The sequence below is a fragment of the Falco biarmicus genome, chromosome 4 (genome assembly GCF_023638135.1).
Source record: "Falco biarmicus isolate bFalBia1 chromosome 4, bFalBia1.pri, whole genome shotgun sequence".
In the NCBI taxonomy this organism is placed as follows: domain Eukaryota; kingdom Metazoa; phylum Chordata; class Aves; order Falconiformes; family Falconidae; genus Falco; species Falco biarmicus.
The window spans coordinates 1,385,383-1,398,419 of NC_079291.1; the positions used below are offsets into that span (position 1 = coordinate 1,385,383).

At 42.3% G+C, this 13,037-nt stretch overlaps 1 protein-coding gene across 1 annotated transcript; it reads left to right on the forward strand.

Annotated features, from left to right (window-relative positions):
• Positions 1-26: 26 nt before the first annotated feature.
• On the forward strand, positions 27-12,283 carry IL6 (interleukin 6). Its single transcript, XM_056334058.1, has 4 exons — positions 27-303; positions 394-507; positions 728-874; positions 3,095-12,283. Exons 1-4 carry the CDS (start codon positions 37-39, stop codon positions 3,284-3,286), a joined length of 720 nt encoding a protein of 239 aa, XP_056190033.1. The 5' UTR covers positions 27-36; the 3' UTR covers positions 3,287-12,283.
• The last annotated feature ends 754 nt before the right edge of the window (positions 12,284-13,037 follow it).

The following is a 13,037-nucleotide window of genomic DNA, read 5'->3' on the forward strand; positions in this document are numbered from 1 at the left end:
CCCGGCGAGAAGGGGCTAGAGCCGAGGAGCCGCACCATGAAGTTTCCCCGGGGCCGTGGCTGTGACCGTGACCGCGACCGTGCCGGCCGCCGCCCGCCCGCCCTCCGCGCCGCCGCCGCCCTGCCGCCGCCGCTGCTGCTGCTGCTGCTGCTGCTGCCGCGGGCCGCCGCCGCCCCGCTGCCCGCCGCCGACTCCTCGGGGGAGGCCGAGCTGGAGGAGGCGGCGGCGCGGCGGGCGGCGCTGCCCGACTGCGTGCGGCTGGCGCGGCTGCTGCACGCCCGGGCGGCCCAGCTGCAGGAGGAGGTGGGTAGGGGGCGGCCGGGCGCCCGCACCCGCTCGCTCGCAGCCGGCCCCGGCCGAGGTGCGACCCAAGCTCTCGGTGTCTCTCCCCAGATGTGCGAGAAGTTCACCGTCTGCGGGAACAGCATGGAAATGCTCGTCCAGAACAACCTCAACCTCCCCAAGGTGACGGAGGAAGACGGGTGTCTGCTCGCCGGCTTCGATGAGGCAAGAAACCGCTCTCCTTTCCGGGCTAACCCTATACACCTGGGGCGACTCCCGCCTGCTCCAAAACCCGTGGAAGTCGACCTAAAGATCTGTGCCGGCTCCAGCTGGCTTCGGCACAGCACAGACCTCCACGCTCCGCATCAGCATCGTCCGCTTAGCATAACTGCGACGGAGGCGTTTCGGAGCTCTAAGTGACTTTCTCACCTTTCTCTCATTTCAGGAGAAATGCTTGAGGAAAATCTCCAGCGGCCTTTATACCTTTCAGACATACCTTGCACACGTACAAGAAACTTTTACTAGTGAAAAGCAAAACGTTGAATCGCTGTGCTATAGTACAGAGCACCTGGCACGCACCATAAGGCAGATGGTGAGTTGGTTTTACGTTCACCCCAATAATTGTTGTGGCTTAGCACTGACGGGTACGCAGAGAAACAGGAGGCGGAAACAGAAGTGGAACATTTCCCACTTTCATTTCTCTCAGTGGAAGCAGGTGATGGTGCCTCCCGCTCAGATACTTACCCTTATGACGTAACTTACAGGCTTTACAAGGTTTTGTTTTCTTTTCTAAAAGCAACGATTCTTCCTACTTTCTACTGTTTTGTCTAATTTCCAAACCAGCAATGAAATGCATCATTGTTTTAAGGACAAATATACTGATGCTGCCTGGCTAACAGAAATAAGATTTCTCAGGGAGCCTGTTCCTAATTGTGGAACTGCAGTTCAGCCCAAGCCTTCTAATGTCGCAACCACCTGAGAAGTGGAAGTTAACTTGGCTTTTATTTAAATGGTTAGGGGTTTTTAAATACATTTTTACAAAATTACTAATCTTCAAAACTCTCCGAAATTTAGCTTAAAAATCAAGGAAGCCTGTTAAATTCAGAATGTAGGTTAATGACTAAATAAAAGGTGCTGCCTATTGAAAAGCACACATGGTGCTGGTAATAGATTCTCTTCATTCAGTAAACTAAATGCTGCTCACTTCTGACAGTCATTTGCCACGTTTTAGAGAGCTCCGAAAGATCACACTTCAAAAATTCACTTCATTCTTGCAGTTCTTCCTTATATTAGCAAACCCTTAACATGAGTGCGTACTTTGTCGTCAGGGAAACTATTTGCCTGAGTATGAAGCAGCCAGGTGAGTAAGGACTGCAGAAATCCCAGGGCATTATTTCCTTCAAGGTGTTCTTTGGCCTCCAAAAAGCCCATTGTGTGTTTGCCATACCTTTCCTAGCATCTTTATTTATGTCCATCATTTTTTAAGTGAAAGGGAGCTGAGCTGCTTTTTGCACACTGTGCTAGCTAAGAATAATAGTCCCATCATAAGACTGCAACGGACCACTGGCTTCCAACTTGATATATTAGTTTGCAGAAGGGTTCACTTCCTAACTGGGGGAGACTGATTATTTTTTTGGAAAATTAGTAGGATAGAGGTAATTGGAACAGGCAGAATTAAACAGTGATCAAAAGCAAAACCTGTACTTCTAGAATCTATGGAATTTTTCAGGAGTCTTGATCTCCAGGCTGGAAATTTTTCTTTGAGAGAAGTCTATCTGCTATGTTAAGGCATGGAGAGCAAGGACAGAATCTGTCACTTGTGGTCAGATAGAGCCAACAGCCCAATACCTGTGTGAACATCCAGATACAAACTTTTACAGTGTGCAACGAGGAGCTGGATGTATAAGTAACTGGGTGTGTGATCAGAATCCGCTTCCAAGTAGTCTGGACAGAAAGAATATCCATCTCTAACTGAATTTCACAAAAAAAGATGTTCCAGAAGGAGCTGCACTTGTTTTTGTCACTTGTTAAAGGGTAGGAGAGATCCTAAAACCAGGATGAAGCAGACACTTTATTGTTAGACTTCAGATCCGAAGTCATCTACAACAGCTCCATGATTAGGTAACTCCCCTTTTCAGAAGTCACCTACCCGCTTCCTGGGACAAGTTCTTAAAAGGCATTTAGGTACCAGGTACCCAGCACTGTCAGTCAGCATTGGGTACACAACTCCTTCTACTCATCTTGCAGTTAGAATTCCACACATGAGTGAAAGCTGGTGACAGAGTCCCACATGCTTAAATGCCTGGAAAGTAGGAATTAAGCAGCTAAACAAGTCTGACATCTTTGGGAGCTGTTAATCCACTATAAAATGTGAGAGTACTCCAATGTCATCTAATTAACTTATGACTCAGGATGTAGCAGCCAGTACAGGTTAGGACAAATCATGATCAGCATCTTCCCAACTAACCACGCAGCCGGCAGACAGCAGAAGTGCGTTGATCTGTTCAGTGCAGCGTGTGTTGGGCTGCGATGTCGGACATTGCATTCAAACCAGAACCAGAACAAACTGTATAGATCAGACGAGATGCTCCGATTCTTGCACAGTGATCGTAGCAGGCATCAACGTACCCCAAACCCCACCGTGGAAGCTGCAGGGAAACACAGGTCCCAGGGAGGTCTGTCATCTGCAGTACAGAAAGTGTGGACACACAGCTGGTCGGGAACATAATTATACCTACCAAGTGATGCTCTCCAACAAGCTCAATTACATGTTTTAACCAGGGCACCCCAATGCTGTCTTTTTTTTCCACAGGTGATCAATCCTGATGAAGTGATCATCCCGGACTCAGCTACCCAGGAATCCCTCCGCGCAAAGCTGAAGTCCGATAAGATCTGGATAGAGAAGATCACCACCCACCTCATCCTCCGAGACTTTACTTCATTTATGGAGAAAACAGTGAGGGCCATTCGCTATTTGAAAAATATCAGGAGTTTCAGTGTTTGAATGTTTTAATTCAGGCACAGTCCTTTGTTACAAATCTGTCACGTGGCAGACGACAGTGTTGTTCTGTTTTAAGAACCAGAGATAGTAACAATGGTTTGCATTTATATACATTCCTGTTTCCTTCTAGGAACCTATTTATTGTATTTAAAATATTTATTAATTTCTAATGTTTCCTATTTATATTTTCAATATTTAGAAATAATTTAAACAAAGGATGTATTTTATATCATTTCTAATGGTACTATGCAGAATATCAACTTACTTAATAGGTATTCAACAAAAAAATATTTTCAGAAGCCAGAAAAATTGTTGTATAACTTATGCTTTTTAAACTATTTGAGAGATGGTATTTATGACTTATTTATATTTTTAGAACAAATAAAAAGCTGATTTTACAAAAACCTGTATAACCTGTCTGAACTTTAAATAAGACTAAGGAACCCTAATGTATCCCAATTTTTAATACCTACAATTATCAAAATAACAATTCAAGAATTTAAATTTTATCTCTATAATCAGGTCAGTTACCTACATAATGCATACATACATACATACACAGACAGCTAGATCAACACAGAATTCTTAAAATGGGATATAAAGGAATCAGATGCACTAAACACCGGCACTTCAGAATGAAACATGATAAAGCATCACTGCTCTCGCGAAACGAACAAACAATGAGTCCCCTATACTTAGTAAGGAACACTCCATAAAATCCTAATTGTAGGCATCTGCTTACAAGTCAAACAATCTCTTTCAAACAAATAAAATGGCAAGATACCACATTAACAGCTTTGATGTGAATATCATCACTTCATCAGACTCACTGATGTCATCCAAGGGAATTTTCCAAGTTTGATTAAGTATTTCTCCCCTCTCCCCCAAGAAGCAGAAAAAAACCCCCATCTTAGGTGCTCTCCTCAGGTGATATAAATCAACATATTGCTGCCGAGATGTCAGTGACTGTTGGCAGTTTAATGCATTTGCCTTTTGTTATTTATATTCCACTAGCATGGACAGGCCACGTAACAGGAACGCACATTCTTGAATACTGTAAAGGAAAAAAAAAAAACAAACACCCAGGTCCTTAACCCGAGTACCAAACTGCTGAAACATTCCTGCGCTGTATCATCTGCTTCACTGCAGCTGCGCAGGTACCTGGCATCCCCAAACTCAGGGGAATTCGCAGAACACACAAGGGATGCAAGCAGCAGAAGCCCCTGGAGCTTTGTCCCTGGAAGCGGTGGAACGCTAATTACCCTCTCTCTTTCTTGCAGCACAGTGGTGCAGATGAGGAGATGAAAGGCAAGCCCTGGAATGTGGATAAGGATGTCAGTAAACTCTCCTCTTCCTCTGAGTGATCTGCTTGTCCACACACACATTCCACTGCTGGGGATGCCAAAACAGTGACCAGTCCACCCAGAGCCCGCATCTCAAGAGGCTCAAAATAAACCAAACCACAGCTTTGCCCAATATGGTAGAACCAACATCTGAAGTTGTGCAACATCTGGAGAAGGAATGAGGCAGCCTCAAGGTGGTCACTTCCAAGACATCTGTGGTGAATGGGGTTTTCTCACAACATAGAAGATTCTGCTTTAGCAGTCCTGTCATGTGCTCTAGCGGACGTAGGAAAGCCTGGTGTGGCTTTTTCCACAGCTTACCTTCAAGGAGATTTTCTCAGTGACCATTTGGTTAGAGGCCATTCTGGTGCTTATTATGGCTGTAATAGCTACGAGACTCAAATGTGGATCCCACATTGGACCTTTAAAGGCCTTCATTACTACTATGCAGTAGCCGGGGAGGGGGGGGGGAGGGGGGTGGTGGGGGCAGGGAGGAGGAGAAGAAAGAGACCAAAAAGAAAGGCATCCCCTGGTCTCGCCTCTCCCAGCAGTGGGTGCCTAGCCCAGATCACCATTAGTTACTACGTACACTGCAATTACACAAACTCACACCGATTTCCTCCTTGAATGCTAGGAAGCATTTAAGACAGAGGGTACTGAAATCCCATGCAATCGACAGACAAGCATCCACACTTCCCACTGGCACCCTTCAGCTGATGGCCACCCCAGGCTGCCCACAATTCTAGTAAGGATACAAGTGCTACTACATCGTAGGATGTAGAAGATGAGCAAAGATTACCACTAGCTGGGTGGGGAGGTCAACTTTCAGGTCCTTCCCGGAGTTCAGAGTATCACTGATGCTGCCACTGTGGTGCCATCATTCTACCTGTGGCTCCTCCACAGCCACCTGCAATTCTCTGGGTACTTGGCTGCAGCAGCTGCCTGGCTGGCCATCGTCCTGCTGTCACCGTGCCACCTTCAGGGACTGCCCCCAGGATAAGCATCACTTGCTGAAATCTATAATCGTTGGTGTCTGTGGCACATGAAGACCTGCAGCGGGGAACTCATACGGCAGTCAGAGGAGAACTTAACACTGTTTAGTATGTTGTGGGGCCACTCAAATTAACCAGCCTAGTATCCGTTTTCCAGTTTGTTGTGTAGAAAGTATTTTACAACAATCAATAAACACACGTGGGCTTTTATTTTAGTTGGCAGACCACTGCAGACATACACCCCCCCCCAAACAATAGTAAAAGTTGTGTTCCAAACTTCTAAACCAATCCTCAAAAGTAACTGTGCTACTTTTAGCAACAATGAAATACCCTAATGCTTCTACTGAAAAGCGCTCCTAACTGACAAGCTAACTCACTGAGCAGCCAGTGAGTAGGGAAAAACCCCAAACCAAAGACCTATTAATAATTGCCCATAAACACTACGAAACTACCCACCAAAGAAGTGTTTTGGCTGCTGCTGTACAAGACCAGCCTCGACCTGCAGATCCCCTTCCCCATGTTCCCACTGCATCCCTACCTATTAACCTCACAGAGACTTCGGAGTGCTTGACAGATTACTAACTCCCTTCATCCTGAATTTGCTTTTCCTTTGCAGGAAGAGGGTAAAGCTGTTAAAAAACATGCATACACTCTACAGTATGCAAGAAAAAGCCCATAGTATTAAAAGATAGCGTTAAAGATGAGAAACAAAATATTCCTCAGTGCTGTAGCTATGACACTAAAATGCTAGATGAGGAATGAAAAGGCAGAATGCAACTTAATCTGTAATGCCAAATTACCTTTTTTTTTTTTTTTTTGCAATTACAGTCTCTGAAGAATCACTTTTCTAACTACAGTTTTCCATCAGATGTGTGAGAAACTTTAAAAAAGAAAAAAGGAAAACATTTCAGCCTGACCCACTTCCCAGGCTGTGATAACATCTCCTGCCCAGTAACCTATGTACTGATGGAAACACTGAATTTTGGCAGAAAAAAAAACAGCTACTTGAAAGAGACTGTCTGCAGTTCTAGTGCCTTCACAGATTTTATTAACAGCTGATGGCAAGTGAGGTTAGCAAGATAGAGCTGATGCTACATGAGATGAAAGAGTTAGGTCCCCAGCGAAGCAAGGGAAGCAGGATCGCTTTTCAGCAGTAATGAATCATTAGGTTTGTTTAGCTCAATGGGAAACTTCCCCCTTAAGTTTGCCACTGTACCTTGCAGCTGAGAATCCTTTCCACATTAAATTTAAAAGATAAAATGGTGGAAAGGTAAGTATACATCAAAGTCAGACCCCTAATGGTCAAGAAATGCTGCCAAATATATTACTACAAACCTTGTGATATTGGGTGGGAAGCTTTCTGTAAACCCTTTGCTTCTTGAGTAGAATGATTAAGGTAATTTCTGCTATCTCTCTCTGTGAATTTTTGTTCTTGATAGGAGGGAAACCAAACCCCACACCCTCAACCCCAGAAAATGCCACCTCTGAGGGCTCCAACACCAGAATCCCCCTTCCTCCCTGAACTCTAAAAAAAATAAACTGATTTCTGTAATCTAAACACATTTAACGAAATCTTGGTATACTTTCAAGACTGACTTTGGCAGGAAGACACACTGCAGAAATTTTGCAATCTGAATTTCAGTGACCAGAACCTGAGAAGATTCAATCTTTCACAAGAAAATCTGTTTTTAAAAAATATATTAAGAAATCAAACATTAATCTTCAGATCAAGAAAACTGAGATTTGATTCGCCCTGCCATAATTATTTCTACCAGACAGTGCTTACCTAACAGTATTTTCAAGATTTTCATTCATTTCAACTATACCAAGGGCAAAACCCTGACTGGTTTAAATAACAGCAAATGTTTTTGTGGTAAATTCAAAGGGATTAAGAGACAACTAATCCTGTATTAACAGATAGATTTACATCCGGTACCACATAAATAGGGTCAATATGATGTATAAGCAAATTATAGTAAAAGTTTTATTACCTGAGAGAATCACTTACAGCTGTTAAACACACAAAAAAAAGTAAAAACACCTCAGGAAAGCTCAAAGTCCCATCCTCAGCTCAAAAGAGAAAAATTAGCTACTGCACTACTGCACAGCAACAGCCTTTGTCTCCTCTTCCACTTCTAACAATCTGGGAAGAGATGTAAAGGGAAAAGGGACTATATATTGACTACACCTGTGGATCCCACATTAGCATGTGTTAACAAATACAACAAAGTTCAAAGACATCCCTCAAACTGCAAGACCTATACTGCTCCTAATCATATAGCTCAGTGACCTGGGGCAGGACTATAAAAGAAAATGAAATTTGTTAGAAGAGAGACCATTCGGGGTGAAGGCAGACGTACAGGCAATCTTCCAGTCCGGCTGGAAAGGGATTGCTTTCAGGTTGCAGTGTCACAAATTGCACCATTTGGAGATCTGTCTATAAGAATAAAGTGGACCCTGAGAAACATAACTAGAACATAATCCAGGCTTATCTCACTTCCTAGGCTAGTAGCTGCTCGCTGCTATGCAATGCAATTGCTTGAACTTATTTTTGACAGAAATTTGGCATTTCTTACAGCAGAAATAATGAGAGTAAGTATCTTTTCCCAATTCAAAGATAAGCATCCCCTCTGTCTTACCCACCTCCTAATCCTGAATTAACATGAGCATAACCAAGAAACAATGCACATAACCCACAGTCTTAACCAAGACACAGCTATTGCACTGCACGCCATCACGGAAAAGTATTTAGAAATTGCAATTAAGTAGTCACTTGTCAAAATTAGTCTTATGACATTTAACCAGGATGTGGTCTCTTCTCCTGTGGTGAGAACACATATAATGAGCTTGTATTTCCAAATCTATCATCAGTATCATCATAGCTTAAATTCCAAGTCTGTAACAACATATTTCCAAAAATACCCAGGGTATAGTTTGATTTAGCTTTTTTCTTCCCTGATAAAAACGATGTGTTAGATACCTGTTTCCCTTACAACACAGTGCAGAAAAAATACATCTCAAGAAGTACTTTGTCTTTTACAGCCATTGTGGAAGATGGCTGTACAAAGAAGCAAAGAACAGATTTTATACGTTGCCAACAAAGGCCTGTTATGACAAAATTATGAACGTTGTTTTGGTCTGCAGAGTTTACATGTTTGAAAGCTGTAAGTGTATGTTAATATGAGTTTTGCTGATTAATTAATTCTAGGAAAAAAAGCATGTATCCTCTGTTTCCTAACTCCAATGAGATACAGTACAGTGACTTTATACCAGCTGTGTCTACACCAGGAATTTGCAGCAGAATTAAAATAATTGTTCCAAACTTCCTATCAGCTTCATTTCTACCTCCCAGCTGGCCAGGCTCTGAAAGAGTTTTTGGAGCAAACAAGTAGCTTCCTTTGTAGTTTAACTTAAGAACAAATTTACACTAAAAGCCAGTTGTGGTTTTTTTTTTTCTCTCCTTTGTTTAGTGATGATATTAAACAGACCAGTTTTTTCCACACCCTACTACCAGATTACCAGTCCACACACCAAGACCAAGAAAACCGTCCAACTTGCAAGACTCCATCAGCATCACACACCAAGCATCACAGGGCTCTGTGGCTCCTTCTCTGATGTGCATACCTTCTTCTCACTTACTGCATTTTCACCTTTTAAAGTCGTGTCCATTTTTCCTACTCTTTATTCTTCTTCTGACTGACCTCCCTGTCCTTATTCTCTTTTCATGACCCTAACTTTCTCCCTCCCCATCTCTTAACCCAACATCTCTGCACTGTCTGCTATGCCAACACCCGAGGGCAGCTCCTCAGAGTCCAGCTTGCAGGAGATGCTTTGCTAAAGCAGCTGTCACAGCTGCGGGCTGAAGAGTTGCTGCCCACCACGATTACCCAATTGTACCAGGTCGTAACTGATCGTCTGACTCCAGTTAGATACAATGATGGGAAAGGCAGTTTTAAGAAAATACAGAAATGATAGAACATATATAAATTGTTCCATCAGCAGTTGCGGTCAGCGTGCCAGTGAACAAGATAACCACAAGACAGGACACCGTATTGCTCCTTGCCAATCATAACCCCCGACACTTCGCTAGCATTTCACACAGTCTGGCTGGAGGAGGAGGAACCACCCATTTCTCCAGTCCTGGGTTAAGGACGATCCCTTGTTCATAGACACCCTCTCTGGAGACCAAACAAAAGCCATTGTTGCCATTGTCACTCTTGCACAAAGCAGCCGAGAGGCAGACCACCTTCTGACAAGGAGAAATGTCTTCCTGCTGTTAAGGGACCACGGGCATGGGAATGCAGCTCACCTGAGACTGAGAGCAGGGCGCTCTTGCATTAAAATCCTCAAGATGCCCTCATTTTTGGCAAGCGGCATAGTGAGCACGGCAACCGGTGATCTTCCTAAGACTGATCCAGGCTGAGGGTCCTCTGCCCCACATGCACTTGTTTGCCACCAGGTACAACAGGCTCCAGCTTGAGCAACAGCCTCCACCTGGGGTATTTCCCTGACACTGAGGCAACCACAGCCACACTCCACCTCCACTTTGCAGGCACAAGGCACACAGCCAAACAATTCTTATCTCCAGGTAAGATCAGCTGGATACCTCAAAGTTTGTACATACAATCTTCCCAGCACACAGGAAGGGCACAATGATTTTATCTCACACATCTCAGGCTGTAGCCTTGAGCTCAGCTGTGGAAGACACAGCTCAATTTGCAGTAAACTACACTCATCAACTTTATTCTAACACTAAGAGTTCATGCATGGTCCTCGTCAAATCCCATGGCAGGAAAGAACGCATACCTGGCTGCAGAAGCCACTGATTCACTTGACAGAGATCAATACAGTCAAGCAGGGAAGCTCACGTTTGTTCTTTAAGTGCCTCCCATCCAACAGTAAAATGAAACTTTCTCAGGTTTTACTGGGAGAAAGATGGAAGAGCAAAAATTAGAGATTAAAACATTTGGAACAAATAACACCTAACTTCAAGTCCCTAGCCCACAGCCTTGACAAACATGAGAGTCCCTCCACTTCACTTCAGAGACCTGCCCTCTTTTTCCCCGCACCACCAAAAAAACCCAAAACAAACCTCAAGTCTTGTTAAAACTAGAATATTTGCTGAAGTTCTGTCAGGGAATTAAGATTCTTCATAGGAATCTGTTTAATGTATAGCTTCACAGAACACTGATCTGCTTTTACAAGCAAATCTGAATTGTGTGAAAATTACAATAACTGCAAAGTAATTTTAAGATATTGCTACCAAAGATTCCCTCATTTTTAAACTTGAAAGAAAAAATCCTGGGTTTTGCTACCTTACAGTTAATTACCAAGAACAATGATTAATGCTTATTCTGTTTTTTTAAAGGGGGGGGGGGGGGGGAAGTACTGTTTATTTAAGGAGTTTCTTATCTTTTAGTTACAGAGAGTGAGCTATACTGAATTAAACTGTCTGGTTGCACAAATGAAAAATGGTGTACTACATATTGGCATTTAATTTAACTTGAGTTAAATATACCACAAAAGACCTTTTCATCAATTTGAAAATTCAAAGATTCTATGCTAATGACTCTCCTGAACCACACTTGGGTGTGTTGTTAAGAGACAGTAATTTCACTTGTTTCCGTAACAGCAGTGAAATTACCAAAAATTTGCTATCCAATGTGCATAAAGCAAAATTTTAAAAGTAAGAACTATATAAACAATACTTATCCAGTAATTCCAAGTCTCAAAAAAACCTGAACTACAACTACTTTTAAGGGAAATTTTCAGCATGGTAAGGTCACATAATATGGCCTGTGCTTGATATACCCACACTTATGTATGTAAATCTTTCAATGAAAAAGAGACAAGCACACTTCCCTATTTCTCTGCCTCTTGCCAAATAATACTATTGTTGGAAAACAGCCAGAGCAACCATGTGGTGGTTAAGACCCACAAACCACATCCCCAGATGTCTGACACACAACAGAGCGCATGAAATACACCTCTGCAGGTGTTTGGGTCCACCCTCTCACTGCTGCATTTTGGGTACTGCATACCCTTGTCAGAAGCAAAACCCAATTTTGAGAAATTGGAGTTTACACCAAATACCGTATCTCTTCATACTGAGTATCTCTGGTCATTCCACTAGATTCAACGTGAGAAAAATGTTCCTGATCATGGTTAAAGCCACTATCAAGTACCAACAGATTATTTCATTACTATTTTAATCAGGATCAGTCAAGAAAAAGGATCAGAATTTGAAGTCCTTTCATAATTTAGGACATATGAGCAGTTACATTAATCTGAAGTTACCATCAGAAAAAAGGCACTAGAAAAGCTGCACTAGCAACAGGCTGTAAGGTCACAAGAAAAGTGTTCTGCATTCAGTCTTTGCTCTGCTCCCCTGGCAGTGGTCTATTATCATTAGCTGTTTCCCTATTTCATGACATTTGATTTAATTACCATGACTAATGGAATTTTAAGGAACATGCTGGTTTGCATTAGCTCTCATAGATGTTTCCCACTTTTTTTTTCTTCCCAGTTCTTGTTTTTCAATTTAATATTTTGCTCATTTGCTTTCCAATCACATCTGCCTTTAAACACAGTAACACTTTACCATGAATTTTCGTAACAGATGAGAAACTAAGGAGTCTCCTATTCCTTAAACATTTAATTAATGTAGTAACTGTCTGAAAAATCTATGGGGTTAAAAAGAAACCAATCTGAAATCTAGATTACTTTTGTTGCAACAACAGTTTGGAGCCAATAAGTTTTTTAAAAATCACTGCACAGATGCAACCTAGCCTGTACAGTTCTAGAGGTGAGAGAGTAATCTACCCAGTGCTTGAATTTCAATGTTAAAAGGGAGAAAACCAACGGAAGCCAAATCAACAATATTCCAAAAGGCAAGACTTTGAAGTGAAAGCAAAGCATACACCCTGTTATGTGTACTCGGTTACTTCCTTCAGTTATACATTAACAAATTTCTCTTACAGTTAAGAGCAATACACACACAGAACACTTTTGTTTGTCCTCCCACCCCATCCCAAACTATGGAGAATGTACATAGTGTTTTAGGGTAAACTTGGCTGAAAAGTTCACCTTTTTACTAACAGACTATGCTAGGAAAAAAGTACACATCTCTCAATTCTTAATGTATCCAGAAATGAACTAATATAAGAGGAAGGAAAACAAACAAAAAAATAATAGGTCAGCGTAGTGACCAGCTGTAGAGGCTTACCAACATTTAGGCAAGAAATCTTTGAAGAATATTGAAGTATTTAGAACATGAGCTCAGTTTTCTCATAGCAGGGATAAATATGGTGATCATATGTCATCATATTTTGGGGAAAAAAACCAAAAACCCACACAACGGGTTATCCTTTGTGTAATAAAAATTGCTACATTTTAATTATGTAAAGACTTAAAAACAAA